Source organism: Triturus cristatus, chromosome 10 (assembly GCF_964204655.1).
Source record: "Triturus cristatus chromosome 10, aTriCri1.1, whole genome shotgun sequence".
Taxonomy (NCBI): domain Eukaryota; kingdom Metazoa; phylum Chordata; class Amphibia; order Caudata; family Salamandridae; genus Triturus; species Triturus cristatus.
The window spans coordinates 750,404,234-750,427,215 of record NC_140593.1 but is presented as its reverse complement, the minus strand read 5'-3'; the positions used below and the strand labels follow the sequence as shown (position 1 = coordinate 750,427,215).

The window sequence follows — 22,982 nt, the reverse complement described above, 5'->3', positions numbered from 1 at the left end:
AATTCAACAATGTTGCACTTATATTCCTGACAAAAGCAAAGAATTGGAGGGATATACGAGTAACATTAAACATTTGCGGAATGTTTTATCAGAATTGAAAGTTGAGGGTGCATGGGAAAAACTTGGCAAGGGTTTTTCCTCAGTATGTAATTGGTTTTTAACCCTAAGTAACAGCTTGTATAACTAACACCAATAGTTGCTTTTGCTGCTGGCATACTAATAATAATACTGATGAGATTGTAATCATATTTTTGTAGATTGTATGATGACTTGAGTCACCATCAAAGGGGGGGATTGATGAGGCATGATTTTTTGCGAAACAATCTTGCTTGAGCAAATCTGCTCATAACTGTGTTATTAACAAAACAATGACTAATGGTGTGACTTTTTAACATTTATGTACACGGAGATAAGGTATGATATGAAAATGTGCAAGAAAAACACAAGATGTTTAGTAAAATAAAAGCTTATTAGTTGCAACGCTTAATATGCCGAAAGCATGAAACTTCTATGAAGTGATTTTACACGTCATAAGAGAGAGATTAGAGAGAATATGCATTTAGAATCATACACGTAGAAATATGAAATATTAATAGTATGAAAAGCTTATAGAAAATGTTTTGTGAAATGTTTATCCTATTTTCATAACAAGAAACAAACAAATCCTACTAATAGTTTGATTAATTGAAAAGTTGGATTATACTTATGGATTTAATTAGAATAGTGAATCTTTATTTCGTATTTCTTTATGTGTTTCTTTCTTTTCCTAAAACATTAATGCATGTGTTTTATTTCCACAGAAAATACGAATTAGGCTTTCTCTATGAAGCCTCAAACCTCGCTTGAGTAATTTTTCTTTCCCTAATGTAGGCCACAGAAGAATGTATTTTGTCCTTGATAATTTCTTAAAAAGCAGACGGATTTGTTTAGTTGTGCTTAGCGTATCACTAGGTTTTCTTCTTCCTATGGTTATAGTATTTCTTTCTATGAATAATTGTGTCAACTAATGTTGCAAGCTGATATGGAAGCGAGTGCAAGGACATGAAGATAACTAATTTTCTTCCTGCTTCCGAACAGCGATGATGACATCCACTTGTAACAAAGAACTTTCACAGAGAAAATCCGGATGAACTGACTGAGATGATGATCACCTCATAAATTGGACCACTGCAATCACGTGAAACTATGAAATTGCAACTTTCGGGGGATAGAACTTTTTAGCATTTGGGTATAATTATCACTGTGAGCAAAGAACTTGGCAGTAGCTGTTTCTATGAGAAGAGCTGCTATCCTAGAAAATCCTGAGTGAGACTGCCCTGTATCTCTTGCACTTCATACCTTTTCAGCCGAAGAGTTAGCTATTTCTGACTATTGCACGTTGTGCATTAGTATTCTCTGATTCTAGGCTCGTACGAAATTCTAAATTGTATACTGAATTGCAGATGATTTATACCTTCTCTATCTTTCTCTCCTCTCAATACTGTTATTGATTATATGATGTATTTGTCAATGAACTGTATTTCTTAGTTGTGAACATACCTGTAATATCGAAATAACAAAGAATTTAGGATTTTTCTTATGTACTTGTGTATTAACCATTCATATTTGAAATAATTTAGATAAAAGTGACTTGATAAGTATTCAGAGTTTGTCTTTATTAGTGAGTTTTTTGGACATAAGCTCTGGCTGTGAACAAAGGCTTCAGGGAGCCTGAGGGGATTTGAATCCCCTCGCGCTGCCTGAAGGCTTTGTTTTGTTAGAATATTCTGCCCTCTAGTGGCAGAATGTGCTAATAGCCTTATAGCCCTTCGTAGCAGGGCTATACCGGCTTTTAAAGTCCCTCTGCTTTGTTAAAGTCCCTCGCCTTCAGCTCGGGCCTTTAACGCCGCAGCGGGCCTTTAATAGCCGATATAGCCGATATAGCCCGCTACGGCAGGCTATAAGGCTATATTGAGATTACTGTTGTTGGACAGGCATTTCCTTCATTTTGGGTCCTCATGAGGGAAATAGCATTCATCTCCTATCATCGAGTCCCTCTCAGCTCTACCAAGGATATCTCAGAGGACTTGATATATGTAAGTGCTTATTGAGTTTCCATGGGCCCAAATTGTTAGTTAGGGTGAAAAATCCTATTTGCGATACAGTAGGGTTAATGTGTATGATTATAAAATTTTACACCGCTTCCACTGCATCACACGCATTACAATACACTTTAAAGACTGACTCTGGAGATATCACACACTAGTATTGTTTGAAAAGTAAATTTCCTCAGTACTTAAAGAAAAGCTTTGAGGCACTAGAGATAACACATCGCAGAGTGAGAACTAAGAATTTGCAGAATCCTTCTCAGGAGAAACAAAGTTGAGTTAAAATCCTGTTTTTCCTTAAAACCTGAAATGCAGATAATGTTTTTTGGTAATGGGGAGATAGTAGCTAAAACTGAGGACTCTTAAGGAGGCTGACACAAAGGACATTTTAGTACAGATGTCCTCCTTTGTCTTAGTTCTCTTGGTTATATCTGTTTATTTACTTTTTGACAGGCAATGCATGTTCAGTTAGAATTTGGGTAACAACTTGGAATAAGTCCAGCCCTAGACCACTTTGCAGAGACTTAGCTTATTTTCTAAGGGCTGGCTTCTAGTAGATCGACCTCATAGTACAAAGTATTGCAATTCATTTCCAGGAAGGGGAGGCAGCAAACAATATTACTTCCTGAAAAGGGGAAGTAACATTGAAAAGAATAGGAGACATGGCAGGGAGCTTGGCGTAAGTTCAAACATGGGTCCCTCTCGAAGAGACAAGTTATTTTTGATGACACTTTTCACTGTCCTATCATTAACAAAAGTGGAGTGCAGAAACGCTATCCCCTTTTTCAAAATGAATAGTTCAAATGCCCTACAGTTTGAGAGCGAAAGAAAGAACTTAATATTGGTCCTCCTAAGATGCCAGCTTTCTCAGGAAGAGCATGTTGTAATTAAAACTAGCTATATGTCTAGGAGAAAGTTTCACGCTGATGCCAGCAAACTGCTGTGCCTTACTCCCTGCTCCGTTAAGGATTCCACAGTAAACAGAAGAAGCCCTATTATCGTTCCCGCCAACAACCTTTGTTGTTAGTTCTGCTGCACTGACTGACTGCATTATAAGCAAAGTAATATGGATGACTTACCTGCCCTTTTCTGTTTTGACCCTCCTATATACAGCTCACAGCAGCCCACCCCTCTTTTCTCTATTAGCCAGAGCATCCAGTGACAGCCTGAATGAAACCCACCACTTTTTATGGGCCTTGTTATACAGCATCATGTCAACAAGTCTTTACCTTCTGGTGATTCCTCCTGGACGTATGTCCCAGTGAGATACCGATGAACAAGTGCAGACTTTCCACTAGACAAATTACCCACAATGCCCTGCAGAAAAAAAATAAAAATAAGAAAGTTTTAAACACTGAGACAAGTCTTTAACTAATAACATGATATCCTTAGTGAACACAATTAGACAGTATCAAAGACATGTTCACTGGCAGAATAATTCTAAATCACTGGACGTTTTAGACCAAAGTATACATACTCTCATAGATGCACTTTTGTTGTGATGGGACCACAACGACATTGGCAGAGGCGCACAGTTTGTATGGCAGTGTGATGCCCAGTAGCACCTCCAATTTGTATATCTGGCAGGTCAAATTTTTAAATTTTTTAAAATACATCTTTTTTTATATTTAACAGACCGTGCTCCAGCGTCACAATGTATTGTAATGGTTGTTTTCATCAATAAGAATAGAGTCGTTGTCTGCTATTCCACCTCGACTAACATGTAGGTCTATGTCACATTGTCTCTCCTCTTACTCATAGGAGGAAATTTTAATATTTCTGGCAGGAATGGAAAATTGGATACACATTTTGCATGAATCAGTGAAAGTGAGTGGAACTGTGCTGTAAAGCCAGCTGTTTTTCCTAAAAAAAATGAAGGATGACTAGGAGGGTAGAAAACCATCCAGGTGGGAATAGTTGTTACTTGGACTGACACAACTAGGGGTGGGGGGGGGGGGGGCAAGGAGGTAGATACATGATGCTTGCATAGAAATTATGTTACATAAAAAGGGATTGTATTGGATATGCATGGCTTGGATATAGTAGAGTTTACTATGTACAGACAACCTTGTGGAAGTGGAAGAGGTGTGGCGCAGCGGCCAGGGTGCCTGACTCCGTACTATGGGGTTCACGTTTCAATCTCCGGTGCCGGCGGCAGGTTAGCCCAGCACCATGTGACTCTGGGCAATAGCTCGCTTAATCTTCCCGAGGGCCCCCAGCGCCGGAACACCACTTCGGAGGTAGCTGGGCGCTTTATAAATATCTGATATTTCATATTATTTTATTATTTCATTTCTTAGGACATCAGAGAAAGCTCGGTTGCTTTCACACTGTCAGCTGGGCTGCCGAGATGACGACGTGTGTCTTGCTATGCCGATGCATCTTCGAAATGCGCCAATTTAGATTTTCAATCTTAAAATGCAATTTTATACAGAGATTCAGGTAAATTGCCGAGACAACGTAAGACACATTTGTCTAAATAATCAAGTGACATTTGCATTTATTCATAACTGCTTATGTGTGCCTTTTTCACGGTAAATAACAGCCATTGCTTCTTGCACTTTTAGATAGGAATTCTAATTACCATTTATGGAAGCACTGTCTAATCTATGAATTCCTTATTTGGTACACAGATTCACATTTCCTCATTTTAACTTCTACTCCAGTTAGCTTCTTTGGTTTAAAAACCATTCAAGCACACACTAGACATTTTAGATGCAGTTAAAATAAAGATATTTATTTAGTCAATTTACATGCTTATTTTTTTTTTTCGTTCCCCTGTTTTCGCTAAAATAATTAGTAAGTCACTCCTCTATTGTCTTGGCAAATGGTGAGTCTGATAACGCTTCCACCTGAAACCTCCATGTCGGTATTGCTGGTCGTGGGCGTCTCAAATCCAGCGTAAATAGCCCTGGGGAATGATCTGCAATATAGCTAGTTAAATATATGTCTGGAACTTCCAGGGACATCTCATCAGTTAAAAAACACTGATCTATTCGACTGTGTGTGTTGGATGCGGGCGTATAACAGGAAAAAGCCCTCCCCAAGGGATTTCTACTTCCCCAAACATCTCTCAGCCCCAATCCCTGCAATGTGTCTCTCAGTGTGCCTGTGAGTCTTGGTTTAGTGTTCTGTTTGGCGGACTCCCGATCTAGTTCCCCATCAAGTACACAGTAAACGTCACTCATCAGAATCACTCTGTCTCCTAGGTATGGGGTCGCTGCGGCAACCACCGCTGGAAAGAAAACCGGACAATTCGAGTTAGGGGCATACACATTAATAATACAACTCTCCCGTCCATCCAACTTTCCATGCAAGACCATATAACGGCCCTCCGAGTCTACAACATGGTGCAGGTGCTGGAACAGCACTCCAGGAGCCACTCAGATGAGAGCCCCCCGAGCGAACCCCTAATAGGACGTCGCATAGAGCTGCCCCCTTCATCTTCGTTTTATACATGATATCGTATCCAGTGCTTAATTTGTAAAATATGAAGTCCAGGTGCTCAAAGGTTTGTCAGAGGCCACACCCAGTTTTCCCCAGCGCCACCCATGTCCTCCATTGGCTCCGCCCGCTTACTCTAATGGCTCCACCCACATCCTCAACTATCACTGGCAGATGTAAGCCCTGACCTGGATTTCTGAAAGGGTGTCTTCCAACTCTGAAGCAAAAAAGTGAATAACATCTGTGTCTAGACAATTTACTTCATATAGTGTTATATGGCCGAATTACAAATTAGAACCATATAATGTGGTAACTTGCTTTTAGAGTGCTTGCTAACTGTGGGCACTGTCACTTTAAAGCACTGTAAATACTCGGTGTTACTATTCAGTGCATCTACTTCAGAAGGATGAATGACTAAGTGGGATGCTTTCAGATTACACACACACACATATATACACCCTCTCAACAGCTAGAACATATATCACTGAGCTATCTCACCAGGAGTGTCGGTCACAGTTCAGGCGTGTAACGAATAGTTTCTTACCTGTCGGTGTAGTTTTGCAGCTTGAAGATCTTTCTGGATTCACTATGCTGTGCATTATTCCGCGATCTTGTGGTTGGGTCCGGATTCGTAGTCTTTTCTTTGTTTTTTTTTTTTTTTTCGTAGCCCAGGTGGGCGTCGACGTACACCATTTGGTGCACCTCCCGTGACGTCGTCGTGCTTCCTGCGGAAGTCCCACCTTTGGGGCGCCATCTTCGGGTTCTTTTTTCCTTTCCTCTTTTTTTTTTTTTTTTTTTTTTTTTTTTTAACCCTAGGCGATTGATTAATCCTTCTTGTCCCTTTATCTGTATGTTTGTATTTCTTTGATCTTTTCCATTTTACCCCCTCTTCCTCCAGCCTCATCTTCCTGGCGGAGGTGGGTGGGTTCGCTAGTGAATCCAGAAAGATCTTCAAGCTGCAAAACTACACCGACAGGAAAGAAACTATTCGTTTTGCAGCGTGATTCTTTCTGGATTCACTATGTTGTGCATCGATTTTGTAGCGGTTTTCCTAGTTCTGTGGCGGCTGGGTGGTAGATGAGCGTTGGTCGTTGAAAATGTGCTGAAGCACCTTCTGTCCAACCTGTGCTTCCTTGTTCATCTGAATGTCCACGCAGTAGTGTTTCGTGAACGTGTGCACAGATGCCCAAGTTGCCGCGAGGCATATGTCCTGGATGGGCGTGTTCGCCAGGAAGGCCACGGTGGCCCCTTTCTTCCTTGTGGAGTGAGCCTGAGGCCCCTCCGCTAGCTCCTGTCCAGCCTGTTTGTGGCAGAATTGAATAGTGAGGGCAATCCACCTTGCGATGGTGCCCTTAGTCACTGGTCTACCCATGAAGCTAGTAGCAAAGGACACAAACAGCTGTTTCGACTTCCTGAGTTCTTTGGTTCTCTCAATGTAGTGCATCACCGCTCTTCTGGCATCGAGGGTGTGCAGTGCCTTTTCTGCGTTTGTAGTCGGGTTTTGGAAGAAACTTGGTATCTGGATAGTCTGATTTATGTGGAACGCCGACACTACCTTGGGCATGAAGTGTGGGTCCGTTCTCAGGACTATTCTATCTTTGTGAATCTGAATGTAGGGTTCCTGCAGCGTTAGTGCTTGAAGCTCGCTCACCCTGCGTAGTGAGGTTATGGCCACCAGAAAGGCTGTTTTCATAGTCAACATCTGCAGTGTGGCCTTGTGAATGGGTTCAAACGGTGCCTTCATGAGCTCCGTCAGGACCACATTCAGATTCCATGCCGGCGGCGGCAACCTTTTCGGGGGGGCCATCCTTTTGGCTCCTTCCATGAACCTCCTCACCACCTGCGAGCTGAAGAAACTTCCACCTTTTTCACCTCTGGTGTAGGCCACGATGGCCGCTAGGTGTACCCTTAGTGAGCTCGAGCAGAGGTTACTCTTTAGAAGGTGTGTGAGGTACCTCAGTACTGTTGAGTCTCTTGTCATTCTGTTTTGCAGGCCCTTTTTCCGGCACCACACAGTGAACCTCTTCCATTTTGCGCTGTAGCATTTTCGTGTAGTTGGTTTCCTCGCCTCCCGTAGCACTCGCATCGTGCTCGGCGGCAATCTTAGGTGTGCGAACTCTAGGTCTTCAGGAGCCATGCCGCCAGGTTGAGGGTCTCTGGCTCTGGGTGCAGGACCTCTCCGTTTTGCATTGAGAGCAGGTCCTTCCTCCTCTCGAACCTGTATGGGTCGCCTTGTGCCATTTCCTGAATTTGTGAAAACCATGTCTGCCTTGCCCACTGCGGAGCCACCAGGATCAGGGTCATGTTGCTGGTTCTGCACTTGTCGAGCACTCTGTGCAACAGGGGTATCGGTGGAAAGGCGTAGGCAAATGTCCTCGACCAGCTTATCCATAGGGCATTTCCCTTGGATTGCTGATCTGGTTGCCTGGACGCGAAGCTTTGGCATTTTGCATTGTGGCGTGTTGCAAAAAGGTCTATTGTGGGAGTCCCCCATCTCCGGAAGAGTTTCTCCGTTTCCTGGCCATTGAGCTCCCACTCGTGTGATGCTGAGGTCTGCCTGCTTAGCCAGTCTGCCTCCACATTGTCCTTCCCCGGTAGGTGAATTGCCAGTAGATCTATCCTGAGAGGTATGGCCCATCTCCAAATCTCCTGAGCTAGGGATGAGAGCGGGAACGACTGTGTCCCCCCTTGTTTGTTGATGTAGAACATCGCCGTGGTGTTGTCTGTTTGGACCAACACCCTCTTGTTGAACAGGTGCCTCTGGAATGCCTTCAGGGCTAGCAGGATTGTTTTCAACTCGAGGTAGTTGATATGGCGGACCGCATCTGCTGGGGCCCATAGACCCCTCACTCTGAGGTTGTCCATGTGCGCTCCCCATCCCTTCTGCGATGCGTCCGTGGTAATGGTCACTGTTGGGATTGGTGGTGTCAGGCTACTCCCTGCTGTTATGTTGTCTCTGTTCCACCAAGTTATCTCCTCCTGCACTGCGTGCGTAACAACCACTAGATCCTCCCAACTTCCGTTTGCTTGTGACCATTGTTGTTGAAGCCATTCCTGGAATGGTCTCATGTGCAGGCGTACATTCGGCACCAGCTGGATACAGGACGCCATCATCCCCATCATCTTGCTCACAGCCCTCACTGTCAGAGCTCGCCCCTTCTGGTAGAGCTTCGCCTCCTTCAGTAGAGCCTCTGTCCTCCTCTCGCTGGGCACTACTGTACTGTTGCGGGAGTTGATCTTTGCCCCCAGGAAAATCTTCACCTGCTCCGGTTCCATCGATGATTTTCCCCAGTGGATCGAGAATCCCAGATTTGTGAGGGTGTCTGTTACGCGTTTTGCGTGCCTCTCGCACTTTCCGCGTGAGTTTGCCTTGACCAGCCAGTCGTCCAAGTAGGGGTAGACATGTATTCCCTGCCTTCGTAGGTGCGCCGCTACCGCCGACAGGCATTTTGTAAAGACCCTTGGTGCTGATTTTAATCCGAAGGCCAGGGTCGTGAACTGGTAGTGTTCTTGTTCGATGTTGAATCTTAGAAGGCCCTTGTGCCTTCTGTTTATTGGGATGTGAAGATAGGCATCCTTGAGGTCCACGGTGACCATGAAGTCCCCTTCTCTTATCTGTGGCAGAACCTCCTGCAGTGAAGTCATTTTGAACCTTTGCGTTCTGATGAACTTGTTTAGGTAACGGAGGTCTAGTATGGGTCTGAGGTCTCCGTCTACCTTCGGAACCACGAAGTAGTTTGAGTAGACCCCTTTGTTGCGTTCTCTGAACGGCACTGTCTCTATGGCTCCCTTTTGCAGGAGTTTCCGCGTTTCTTCTCTGAGTATTGCCAGTTCTTGGGCCGATCTCAGTCTTCCCCTTGGTTTCCTGTTTGGAGGTCTTTTCTCCAAATCTACGCAGTACCCGTACTGCACAACGTTCCGTATCCACTTGTCTGTGGTTATACGCCGCCACTCCTGAAGGTAGAACCTCAGTCTTCCGCCTACTGGTGTCGTATGCTCGTAGGCTCTTGAATTTTCTCTTCCCCCTGATGACACTTTTTTGCGCCTCACCCTTGGGGTCCTGACGAGGGTAGGCGTCCTCTTGCGTGCTGAGTCACTTCGTCGAGGGCTGTTCGCCCCCTCTCCTCCTTTGGCCACGTCCGTTCCCTCTCTCGCGAAAGGACTGGCCCCGAGGTTGATATTGCCAGTTTTGCTTCTGCTGACCTTGTCCGTGACCTTCACCCTGCTGACTTTGTTGGAACGCCTGGTGCGACGTCCCCTGCTGGCTTCCTCCCCTACCGTAGGGTCTTCCCGAGGGATTTCCTCGCCTCATTCCCCTCAGCTGTAGGGCCCCCATGGACCTCGCCGTCTCGTTTTCTTTTTTCAGCTGGGTGAGCTTGTCGTCCACTGTTGCTCCGAACAGTGTCTCTCCATTGAAGGGGGTGCCAAGGATGTTGTTCTGCACTTTCGGTTTGAATCCCGAGATTCTTAGCCATGCATGCCTCCTCTCTGTGACCCCTATGGCCATGAGTCTTGCTGAAGTCTCTGCCCCATCCAACGCCGTCTTTATACAGGAGTTGGCGATGTTTTTGCCTTCATCTATCAGGTGAGAGGCTCTCTGCCGGTATTCTTCGGGGAGGTGCTTTACTAACTCCCCCATCTCATCCCAGTGCTGGTATTGGTGTCTATTGAGGAGTGCATTTGAATTCGCCATGCGCCAGTGCATTGCGGCGTTCCTCTCGACCTTTCTTCCTGTGAGGTCAATCCTCCTGCTCTCCTTATCCGGGGGTGGGCCCGAAGTTGCTGGTACGTTGGCCCTTCTCCTGGCCGTGGAGGCTATGATGGAGTCCGCGGTCACGCTACCCTTGATGTAAGGGGGGTCCAGGGAGGAGTGCTTATATTTCTTCTCTGTCCTGGGCGTGATCGATCGGCAGGTCGCAGGTTCCTTGAAGGCTTCTCTCCCCTGATTCATCACGCTTTGTAGCATGGGGAGGAACTGGCTCCTTGTCTGGATGGGGAGCAGTGTCTCGACGAGAAAATCGGCTTTCGGTTTCTCCTCGTCGAGTTTTACGCCGAAGGCCATTGCTGCGCTCCTGACCACCATATTGTAGACCCCGATGTCGTCGGGTGGTGAAGGCCTCGAAGGGTACGTGTCCACGGGCTCCTCCGGGTTTTCGGTGTCGAGATCGTGCCATTCGACGTCGTTGCTGGTAGATGCCGCCGATTCGTAGAACGACCGTTGGTCTTCTTCCTCGGCTTCTCCCTCATAATAGGGCTCTTCTTCCTCTTCGAGTTCTCTTGTCAGCCCTTCGGCGTCGAACTCGTCTTCGACCTCACCGACGTCCGCTGATGAAACCGTTGGAATGTTGAATTCCTTCATTCTGGCGTCGAACTCCTTCTTTCTTTGAAGGATGTTCTCCATTTCGGCCTCGAGTCGCCTCTTCTTTTTCTCCATCTCGGAGATGCTTTCGGCGTCGACCGCGGGTCTTTTCGATGAAACTTGCGTCGACGTCGAACGTTCTTTCTGCGTCGATCGGCCCGTTTCATGGGATGCTTTCGACGACCCTTGCCTTTCGGCGTCTTTCGGCACCAGGGAGTCCTTATCTAAGGATCCGCTCGGCCTCTTGTCCGTGGTTCCCCCTTTGGACGTCGAAGTTTTCGGCGCCGGGGCTCCCTTCGTGGACTTTGACTCAGATTTTCTCGAGTCACCCTCGTGTTGTCGAGGTACTTTCTGTTTTGCGCTCGACGATTCTCTTACCTCGTCTTCTTTTTTCTTGTCGGTCTCTACGACCGTGAAGTTTTCGGCTGTCTCGGCGTCGTTGTCCTCGTCGTCCGAGGAGAGGCCCAGAGCGTAGAGCGTCGGGGGCTTCCCCTTGCCATCCATGCTGGCGTTGGCCCTTCTCTGCCGCTCTCTCACCCTGAGTGTCTTCGGCGCGAAGGCTGAGCAGGCGTTGCAGTCGATACTTTGGTGATCGACCGGTAGGCAGAGGTTGCAGACCGGATGCTGGTCTTTCTGCGCGAACTTGTGGTGGCAGTTTGGGCAGAACTTGAATGGCGTCTTGTCCATTGCGCTCAGGGTCTCTGAGCGTGCATTCTCCAAGGCCGTCGAAGAAAAAGGGCGCTGGTCCTCCTTTCTTCGCGCCCCTGATGAAATCTTTTCCTTTCCTGATATCTTCTAGTGTTTCTATCGACGAAACTCGCTTTTCTTCCTTCTTCCTTCGAGTGTAATTCTGGAGCTTCCCGATGACGATCCAGACCCAACGGCGGAAAAAAGAATCTGAAGATGGCGCCCCAAAGGTGGGACTTCCGCAGGAAGCACGACGACGTCACGGGAGGTGCACCAAATGGTGTACGTCGACGCCCACCTGGGCTACGAAAAAAAAAAAAAAAACAAAGAAAAGACTACGAATCCGGACCCAACCACAAGATCGCGGAATAATGCACAGCATAGTGAATCCAGAAAGATTCACGCTGCAAAACTTATGCTTTACTTGTTAAACACAGTATCACAACATGACATACTTCCGATGAACGTGATGCTGTAAGAAAGAGAGGGGGGGTGCATTTAGAAAGAAAAAGAAGCAGTCTCAAGGGCAACTGTGTAGACAATGGGAGTTTTTAACAATGCATTGGGTCATGTTGTGTGGTCTTATTTCCCCATGGTGAGGTTTTCTTCTGGGATTTGCATTTAACTCCTTGCTTTGAGATTGGAAGGACAGTTGTCCTTCTCAATATGAATGCAAGTTGTCAGGGAGGTCAAAATGCGAAACTCAACATTATGACGCAGGCGAACATTACACCGGGGCAACACAGCTATTAGGGTTCCCTGCCTTAACTGAGGCAATAAAAATATCTACCATACAAATATCAGTGCCAAAAATTTCTACTACAATAAACTCGACCAGCTCTTACGCTGTTTACATACCGTAATTATCACCATATTATTTTTTTCATTAACAATTTAGATATTTCAATAAAAAGCACTTCCAGCCAGGCTAACGTTATGAACCAGGCTAACTTACTATTCCAATTCCAGTCCCTGCAGGAAAGAAGTGCTTGGTGATGTCTTGGTACGTAGTTGTGAAAGGGCACGCCACACTGAGATTCAGAGGGAGTACATGGACGACTAAGCAAGCTGAGGAGGTGGTGGGTGGGGGGTAGGTTGAGTGAATAGCATACGTTGAACTGCAGCTGTAAACATTTCATTTTGGTTGGAGATGCCTACTCTCTCTAACCGTCCCAGGACGATTGTCTTTTGAGAAAAAGTAGGGGAACTGTTCGTCTAAAATTTTAAAAGTATGGGTAAGTGGTGCCCCTCAGATTCCCCCACTTCAACCACTGCTCTACCCTGGTGCGTTGTTTGGTGCTGGGGACAAAATATGTTTGGTTTAAAAACCTCTGGTGAATGAAAAAAACACCAGCAACTAGGCACAAACTGGGCTCCGTGATTAGCAAGAAAAGAGGCTAGTGAACAGTCCACACTTACTTCAGGAGGAGGCAGAAAAATTTGATCCCAGCCACAGTCTGACACGAATAAACATACAAAAATGAAATTGTATGTTACATAAGTGGGATGAGTATTAATATAGTTATCAGGGGCTAGAGACCTGACAAGTGCTACATAACTGTTATTATTCCTACCATCATCATCACAGCACTTCTAGCATCACAAACCCAAATCCTGGCTTCTAGCACAGCATATTGTAATCATTAGTAATTCATGGTATTGCCTGTGAAAGCACGTATTGGCCACGGCACACTCAGTCAGCAGAGGAATTGCTGAACGCCAATTTCTCCCCCAAAAAAGCTGTGCCCAGGGACCGAGAAACCGATTCCATGGACTGCCTGAGAGGGATAGATGAGAACCCCACACTTGTGACAGGTGATGAAAGACTCGGTTGCATGGCTGATATATTTCCAATACAATTCTCGGAAAACCAGCGTGACACTGGCACTGCCGATTTATCTGTGGGAATTGGAATGTTCAAGAAGCTGGGATTTAGAACCGTAAAGCACAGCACCTCCTTCTCAGATCAATCTCTGCAAGATTTAGTGAATAGAATAATACACACGTGTTTAAAATGGAAACAACACTCACCAAAGCTCAGATCCAGCAGACACGATGAATTTGGATGAGAACTGCCGATTTAAAACCTTCCTTCTTCAGATTTGCATAAAACGACATGGCGTTTGAGTTAGGCGGCGCTGGTCCGTCGTGACTCGTGCGTGTGTGCAGGGCGTGGAATGTTAAAAAAGGTTACGCACGCTGCGGCAGATACCGCAGCCCCACAGTACCAAATTCTGCGGAATCAGTGGCAAATTGGTATGCATTATTGTAGGCACTGTCTTTTATCTTAAAATACTTAAAATATACACCCACATGCTGTTCCAAGCAGGTGTGCTGCCTTCCAGTCACAGGCCTTAATTATGCTGGGAAACTCCTTTTCGCAAGTTACAGCATCTTGATTTTTTTGACATTCGACAATGCTAATGCAAACAATTAAGCCCCAGCGTTAACAATAAAAATATTTCCAGTTTAATGTACCTTACAAATGCCATACTACGAGTCTCTCCGAACTCCACTGATCATGGAATTCCATGTGCACGGCAGCACAAAAAAATTATGTTAAATCTATGCATCCGGTGAAATCCGATCCGTCAGCCAAGGTCTCCTGCCCCCACCGCAGCTCCAAACATAACAAATGTTTGAAGCAGGGCATTGCCTCAGCAGCACTCCTCACCAGGAACTCAGGAGAAAGAGTGGGAATACTGAAGTCATTTCGCGTCATGCAGTGGTTGATATGAGTTGGCACTCAGCTGTATACCCGGCGCTAATAAATAAGTGCTGGTGCTAAGCACCTGCACAAATTAAGCACTGATCGTATCCCCGATACATGAGTTTCCTGCAAACATGCAACAGCAATCTTATACCGCTTTAAATAAGACAACACCAGTCTCAGCTTATGTAACATTGCCAATCCCCGCACATTCCATGTAATTAGCTTAATCAAGGAGGGAACCACAGTTGCCATAACATGAACTTCTTTTCACTTGTCCATTGTTCCTACATCCAACTCCTCCTAAAGGGTGACGCTGATACAACTAACCCAATAATAGACATAAAGCTTCTCCCCCTTCCTTGCAGACCTTCGCCAATCGAACTCCACATTCTAACCCCCCACTCCTTGAGCAGTGGTGCAATCCCCAGTCTCCCCTGACAAGGTGTCAGGAGCCGCCTCCCCCGCCCCATACCATCCCACCCAATTTCTTCCAATAGAATGGCCAGACAGTTTAGTACAAACAATAACACTCTGAACAACACCAGCTGGCATCGTACAATATAACTTGAAATTTTGAGTTTAAAGTGGTTTGCCAGTGGTCAGGCCATTGTCGAGGTGCGAGAAATAATTCTCCAGCTCCTCGTACGTGCCTCAACCTCTGAAAGGGGCACGTCCACCCTGCCGGCAGTAAACATATGACATAATAAAACTTCCCTTTGTATCTCAACCCCTTCTCAATCAAGCCCACATGACTTATCTGTGACTATGAGAAGTCTTTTTCGTTCTCCGCTGACCCTTCGGGATACAATAAATTTTTAGGTCCGTGGGGGGCACCGGCTGATCTTGTGTAACGGTATCAGACTCAGATGAGGGATCCGCCATACGCTTGGGCTGATCCCTGGAAAGCTCTGCCTTTTCGAGTGCCCTGAGCCCCCAGACCATCCACCCAGTCCGCTGCCTCGGCTGCCAAGAGAAAAAACAATGCTCTTCCGTTGTGTTCAATTCTCAGCTTAGCAGGGAATAAAAGACTGTAATTGAAACCATTGTCCCGCAATCTTATTTTAACTGCTAGCAATGTTCATCTTTGGTCTTGCACACGTTGCATGTAGTCCGGGAAAATGGCAATTCAGTGCCCCTCGTAAGTAGGTGCACCTCTCTGTCTAGTGGCCGGCAATATCACGTACCTATACCGAAAGTTGAAGAAGCATGCAATTATGGCTCGCGGGGCTGCACCACGGCGCGGAGGAGGGACTAGCGCCCTTTGCGCTCTCTCTATATTAAAAAACTTTGACAGTCTTTTAGGAGCCAGGGTTTTAACTATCCAATCCTCCAAGAACAGTCTTGCCGAGGGCCCCTCCGCTCGCTCCTGAAACCCCACGAATCTCAGATTATTTCTCCGTGATCATCCCTCCTAATCTTCGGCCCTGTCATCTAGAGTAATCACCCGCTTTGAGAAATCCAACACCGGCTCTTTGAGTTGCTTAACCTCCGTCTGAAGGGCCTCAATAGTTTGTTCATTTGCAGTGACCCTGCCGGAAACTTTGTGTAGATCACACCTCAATAAATTGACGTCGACGGCCACTGCGTCGATTTTGTTAACCATGTCGTTCCTGGTAGACTGTATCGAAGCCATGATGTCTGCCAGCGATGGGTCCGTAGCCGCTGATTGCCCAGCCTCCTCTCTTTGTAACACAGCGGTTCGTTTGCTCCAGTGGGCAAGGTTGCGCATAGTTAGAGATTTTGTTGGCTTGTACTCGATGGCCTTGGCCCTTCACCATGATGAAGTTCCGGTTATCTTACCGGTCCCCACTCCAGACGAGGGAAACACGCCTCGCTCCTCCTCCAAATTCGGCCCCCCTATGCCTTCCTGCAGTTCACGCAGCTCAGGTGGGCCCGCTGACAGTTCCCACTTTTCCGCTTTAGAGCTCAGTTCTTCCTCCTGAGTTATTTAGCGCACACAGTACTTGCACCAGCACAAGGTGCGCTTTTTGGGCAAGAATTCCGGGTCTCAGTTCAATAGGTACAATGTGGATTTCTTAGACTGTCTGCACAGTGGATGCCGACCTGGGTCTCAATCTGACTGCCGCAATTGGTACCTCCCTCTGTTTACAGCTTTAATTAAATATCTTCCACACAGGCTCTTATTGAGTGTGACTCCACTTTATTCCTTAGACGGTCCAGGGATCTTCTGACCTTTTTGCTTAGCCCACCAGTACAACCTTATCAGCTGCATGGGCCCATGTGTTACCGCTTCTGTGATACCATCCAGGGCTGTTTCCTATTTTCTCAGTGTCCATGGTATCACCAGTAGACCCCACGGGCCCTATGTAGTTTAGTTTTGCAGGCCCTACTGTGCAATTCTTATCGGGGCCTACACTCACCCTCACAGGCCTTCCACGCCGTCAGCCCAGAGGTGCCACTTATTTACCCCGGGTCCCAGACATTTCCAGGGCATTCGAAGGGTCCCCGTGCCACTGTCCCTCACTATGCACGCGGTACCTGTGCCTTCCAGCGGTGGATGGGAGCTTCTTCCTTCTCTCAAGCACGGAAATTCCCGTCTCCGTACTCCCGCATCACTTGCAGTGCTCCATGTAGCCGACAGTCTCCAGCCAGCTCCCAGCTCCGTCGCTGCTACTCGGTGCCCTCTCGTTTTTGCCGGCCGCACCTCACCGCATGGGCCCGCACCTCCTGCAGTTGATCATGCACTCCCAGGAAACCTCCTCATGTCAGCGGGTTTGTAGAATTCCACGGCTCAGCTCCACGCCTCCAACATGGTGCTGCACACGGAGCTGGGCTGGGGCTTGTCGTCCTCCGAGCACGTCCATATTTTTTTTAATTAAAAAAAGCTCTCCAAAGTTTCTCCAGACACTCAGCTGTGCTGCGGGATGCCAGCTGCGGGGCTAATGTCTATTTATTGTGCCAGTATAATGCCGGATTACTGTCCTGCTGGTGGGAGCTCCGTAGATTACGATCATCCGGCCATCTTGCTCGGCCACGCCCCTTCAATAATTTACATGCTTAACATCAGATTGAGATTGTAATGAGTAATGGCACAGATCAAGACATACTGCTTTAATTACTGCATTTTTGCAAAGGCTAAAGTCATATACTTCTGGCATGTCTTTCAAGCTTTCCAAGCTTAGCTGATCCTATTAATGAATAGTCCTTGTTTCCATATTTTGTTATAGCAACAATTTACCCCAGGAAGCTTTTATCAGGTGTCTCTCAGGAGGCAACAATATTACGCAATAGACCTGGGAAGACCTATGATATCCAATACAGTGTATTTATAACAAGCCCTCATAGTGGTCTAGAAACGTTTTTATCCAGTACAGATTAGTTGGAGGGTACCTAACAGCCTATCATCATGCTATAAAATTATAAGAACCAGACTTTTTGCAACCAAGCAAGAGCTATTAGCTAAAGACAAAATTGGTGGGCACGTCTCTTGACTTTAAAATTAACTGTGCACCGGGCCTTCAGAATACCAAAGCCGGTGAATTTTGTTAAAGACATCATCTACGTATGAAGGTTCGTAGTAAACTAACCTGCAGAGTTAGTTTTAGCACCTATATATAACACTGCTCATGTGAATCTATATCAAACCCTGAAAATCATATACTGCCCAAAGTCCTGCACAGCATCTGCAACAAAAGCATGATATATTGTTATATCATTAGGATAGTATTTGGATTCTTAATCACAGCAGCAATTAGCTTTGAATTGGGGTTGGTGAACTATTGTCAGACAAACAGGGGTTGTTGAAACTGTGCACCGAATGTAAAGATATACATTGTTTAGAGGAATAAAATCAAACAAAGTACTACATGTCCTGTGGAGTGTGTAATAACAGCAAGACTGATCATCAATCATTTCTAGGATTCAGAAGGTTTTTTTTTTTATTGCTGAGCCACCCTTTATAATTCTGCAACTCCTAGTTGTTACAGAGGACTTCCAGTCCATGACAGGATATAAACTAAACAGAAAAAAGTTGTACATAGCTCTCATTTCAAAGGCTACATTCATGCATGCTTTGGAATTTGTAGGACTGAGATGGCACAAAGAGAGTTTTAGTATTCCAATGTCTCTTTCAAAGATTTCCAAACTTCATTTTGTCTATCTGATTGAGCACACCAAAAGAGATTTAAAGGATGGGGTAAATAAAATCTGGGGTTGTGGGCAAAGATCAACTCCATAAAAATTACTTTTCTATCCAACTGCGTTAATTTATTCAGTGATATAATAGTGTTTTTCTGAAACATATATAGGTTTGATTTGTCCTTTTTGCCACTTTTGTGAGGGGTATGCAACCTAAGCCTTAAGCCTCTAGTTGACTTGAATGATCTGATTCTCCATGTTTTTGGAATTACCATCATATACCACAAGAGGAGGTAATTGTTGCTGAGGACAAGGCATGACTGTTGATGACATTCTTGGATGGATTAAGGTCTCTAATTAGGGTTGAGAAAGGTTTGATGGGTCGATTCATGATCACTGCACTGATAGGTTCAGGACGGAGACAAAATATTATGGTGCTTACCAAGAAATTGTTTATGGAGGCTGTCCTGGAGATGGAGATTTTGTATGGTCTTGATTCCTAAAGCACCACTGTGGGGTAATTGCAAGTTTTAATTGTAAGAGAGTCCCAGGACGTGGAGGCCACTCTTTGAGATGGATGGCTGTTTTATTGAGCATTAGTATAGATGGTTGGGTGTTTTCTCTTTTAGAACGTTGCAAGAAATGTATGGGTTTAATCAGAAAGAAGTTTGGAATTACTGGTGCAGTGCCAGTATTCTTGGGTGTCTTATAATCAAAAAAGAGGGGGGGGAGCTAGAAGAAGCAGTCATCCATTCTTCTTCCTAATTATGTATCACGAATCAAAAGGGAATGGATCACTTGTAACTGAAAATAGGGGTTCTTAAACCGTTGTTTGAACCATTAATACCTGAATAGGTATTATGAGAACCCTCAATCACGTATTTTAGGTGGTATTGGCGGTTTATCTTGATTCTCCGCCTTATTAATACGTGTCAGCATTATCATTGGGTCTCTTGTGTATAATGCTTCCTCCACCTGGAAGGAGCCACTGATTCTCAGTAGTGATCAGAAATATTTGTGCAAAAAGGTGATATGGTGACGTTAAAAATGTCTTACTCACACTGCCCTCAAAAACAATATTTATTCTGTCAGGTGTGTGAGGAGACTCTTAAAAAAATAAAAATAGTAGTGCAATAGGTCAGATAATGTAACCAAAGCACTTTTTTTGTGTCCAATCAAAAAAAGGTCGACATGTTTCTGCCCTTCTAGTGCCCCAGGAGGGGGTCGTTGGGCGTTCTTCAGGACCTAGTGGTTGTGAGAGCCAGTAATGCCCAGTTCTGAAAATAGGTTTATGATTATCTTCATAAACATGAGGTCTAACAGTACCTCAAGGTTATTGTTACCTACAAACAAAAAAACAAGTGGGATTGAAAGAGACAAACAATGATACGAGCACTGTACTAGGTGCTTGTAAAGCAGATACTATTGTGAAAATGGCAATTCTTTATAATACTGTAAAGCAATGTTTAAAATGGCAAATATTTATTGTACTCAGAGATATCGGCCAAGGGAGTGGGGGGAGAGAGGAGGAGGTTTCTGTTAATGTGAATCATTAGCACAAATGGTGGAGGGTTTCTCTATCTAGACCATGGTTGTTGCGGCAAAGCGATCATAGCCAAGGGGGTAATGTTAGAACAAAGCATAAAGAGAGATCGCTAAGTCATAGTTCTCTAATGAGGAATTGCTAATCTTATAAGCGGTATTGTGCGTTTTTACTCGGTAAAGCCCCTTGGTGATTAGTGCGTTAAGAAGAAAGAAAAACGGGTTACCTTGGAGCAGATCCGTATTGCGGCTGCTGCCTTGCCACCGTAAGCGCGTAGCCTATTTTGTGGAGAAACGGGGAGAGGCAGAGAAGGAAGGAAGAGGGGTAGGGGGAGAGAGGGAAAGGAAGGGAGGGAGGGATGTTGGGAGGTTGGAAATACCGTTAGGTAGTTGCTTCCAAAGAGACTGGTTGCCGTCGAGAGGATTCTTCCTTGATGATCGTACCTCCTTTGTGGGCTAAGCACGACTTGTGCTGACGCTGGCTTGCAGGGCTCGTACTGAACGAGATCCCGTGTTTGGCCGATTTGTACCCTGTCAGTGAAAACTGAGGGAGGACTATGAGAAATAGTGTTTCTTAAGAGTGCAATGCAGAAAGGAGTTGGGCTCACGATTAATTGCTGCGAGGTGGATCCTCGATGTGAAATAAGTGGAGCCTTCTTTGAGATGTGTAATTAAAAGGTGATTTACATGAATCGGTGGTTTTTTAGTAAATCTAATATTTGGCGTTTGGAAGTTCTGTGGGGATGATACATATGTATGGCCACATGAAAAGGGTAGAGCAAGTCAAAATCAAAGCTAACCATTAGCGTATCAATCAGAATATTTTAGTCAATTTTCAGGCACATAGCTAATTTGTAGTGATGTATCAGCCATATTACTTAAAGTTCAACCAGGGTATATTATCATTCAGGCCCTTGGTGTCTGTACTAAGACGATGTACCCATCTCTGTTCTCTTTCAAATAAGATTTTCTCTGCATTGTTCTTTGTTCCTACTAGTGTTTCAATTATGATCCATTTTAGGTCATCCACAGAGTGTTTTTGTTCAATGTAATGTCGGCTCATTTTTGTGGTCTCTCATTTGCACTTCACGTTGCTTCTGTGCTCGCAGATTCTCACTTTGACTTTCATGCACGACATGCCGATGTATCTTAGGTTGCAGGGGCATGTGATCATGTAGACAACATAGGATGTGTTACAATTTGTATGTTGTTTTATGGTCCACTTGAGGTTTGGTGTTAGTTGGACAGTCTTGGTTGATGTTGTAAGGTGACATACTGAACATTGTCCACATGGGTAGTGTCCTATGACTGGTTGTAAGTCCCACAAAGTATTAATCAGTTTTGGGGGGGCAGGAGGTCGTGTGTGTACCAATATGTCTTTTATATTTCTTGTCCTTTTGTTGGCAAATCTGGGTTTATGCCATTTTAAGGTGCCTGACGTCAAGATACGCCAGTTTTTATTAATTATTTTCTTGACAGCATTGCTCGCTGCACTGTAGGTCGTGACACAGGTAGGTGTATCATCGGTAGGGTCCCTCTGTGTTGTTTCTAGTAGATACTCCCTTGGCTGATTTCTGGCCCTTTTCTTACATTTAGATATTATTTTTGTCGGATAGTCTTGTTTCAAAAGCTTAGAGCTTAATTCGTTTGCTTGTTTTTTGTATTCTGTTAGATCGCTACAGTTGCGTTTCAGCCGTAAAAACTGGCTATATGGTAGGTTTTCTTTTAACGGGCGAGGGTGAAAACTGTTAAATGACAGTAGACTGTTTCTGGCAGTGGGTTTGAAGAAGGTTCGTGTCTTAACAGTATCTTCTTCAATGTAAATAGTAAGATCAAGAAAGTCTAGCTGTGTGTTGTTAGCTGTGTAGGTGAATCTCAAGCATTCATCTTGTTTATTCATCCATTCATGAAAGTTACTCAGACTTTGTTGGTCACCTTCCCAGATCACCATGATATCATCAATATATCGTTTCCAGAATTCTTGGGTGCACAGCTATTGAGATGAAAGAGCCTGTTTCAAGGGCAAAGTAATGATGGACTCACTGTAAACAATACTGGTGCAGTGGATAAGGCCATTGTCATACTAGTGTCGCAAACTATTTAAAAGTAAAAGGGACTGGAAAAATAAAACTAAGTACCGATTTAAACGAGTAGTAATGACTGAAAGCTGATTGAGTGTGACACTGATTTGGTGCAAATCATGGCCCAACAAAATATTTTGATGAGATTATAATGGTTTCTTACCAAGCTTTCCTTGTTTCATTTATAGACAGTAGCTGGAGGTGTGGGAGAAAATAAAAGAAATCTTTAATTACTTGTGGACTACCTGCTGGTGATAGATTTTTGGGAGAGTATTTTTCATCAATATAGCATGGACATTGAATGTACTTTAATGACTGCTATTGTTAACGGGGTGCTACCATTAACTTGGGCTGAAAGTGTGATTGTCCCTATTTTTAAACAAGCATTGGCATAGCCAATAGGTCTCGCCTTTGAGACCTTATAAGTATTTAATTATGCAGCACAATACCATTGGTGCAACATCAACTGTTGCATGGCTAAACACTTTATAAAGTCCCAAAGGCGAGACCTCTTGTCTATGCCAATGCTTGTTCTATCTCCATATCACTATTATCCACATTACGCACCCCAGCCCTTTGCTCTTTGAGGAGGCTTATAACATAACATAACATACTATCACAGTATAACATCACAAGGGGTGAGTCATGAACTCTGATAACATTTTCTCTGTTAAGTTTGTGCCCAAAGTATATATGATTTTTTTTCCCTCCGAGGCTCTCTTAGGGGAATAATTAGTTTATATTACTCATGTCGAATATCACAAATAGGCTAGAAATATTTGTGTGGTTTTGAATGCAATGGTAACAAGTTCCACTTTACAAACAAAATCTGACTTCGGCACGCCCACCCGTGGTCCCACAAAAGTGAAACACACAGTATCTGTGTGAAGATATTGTAAAAAGTACTTCAATAGGAAGTGGAAAACGCGGGGCGCTCTAAATAAACTGGCTAATGATTTGCTAATGGCTGA

At 44.8% G+C, this 22,982-nt stretch overlaps 1 protein-coding gene across 2 annotated transcripts in view; it reads right to left on the bottom strand.

The window, feature by feature from the left end:
• The window catches only part of AGAP3 (ArfGAP with GTPase domain, ankyrin repeat and PH domain 3), a 1,862,985-nt gene that overhangs the window by 1,512,004 nt on the left and 327,999 nt on the right, over positions 1–22,982 (bottom strand). For both annotated transcript variants that reach the window (XM_085628261.1, XM_085628260.1), the window contains exon 3: positions 3,317–3,404. In XM_085628261.1, the coding sequence (XP_085484387.1) occupies positions 3,317–3,404 (88 nt within the window). The remainder of the gene's footprint in view (positions 1–3,316; positions 3,405–22,982) is intronic.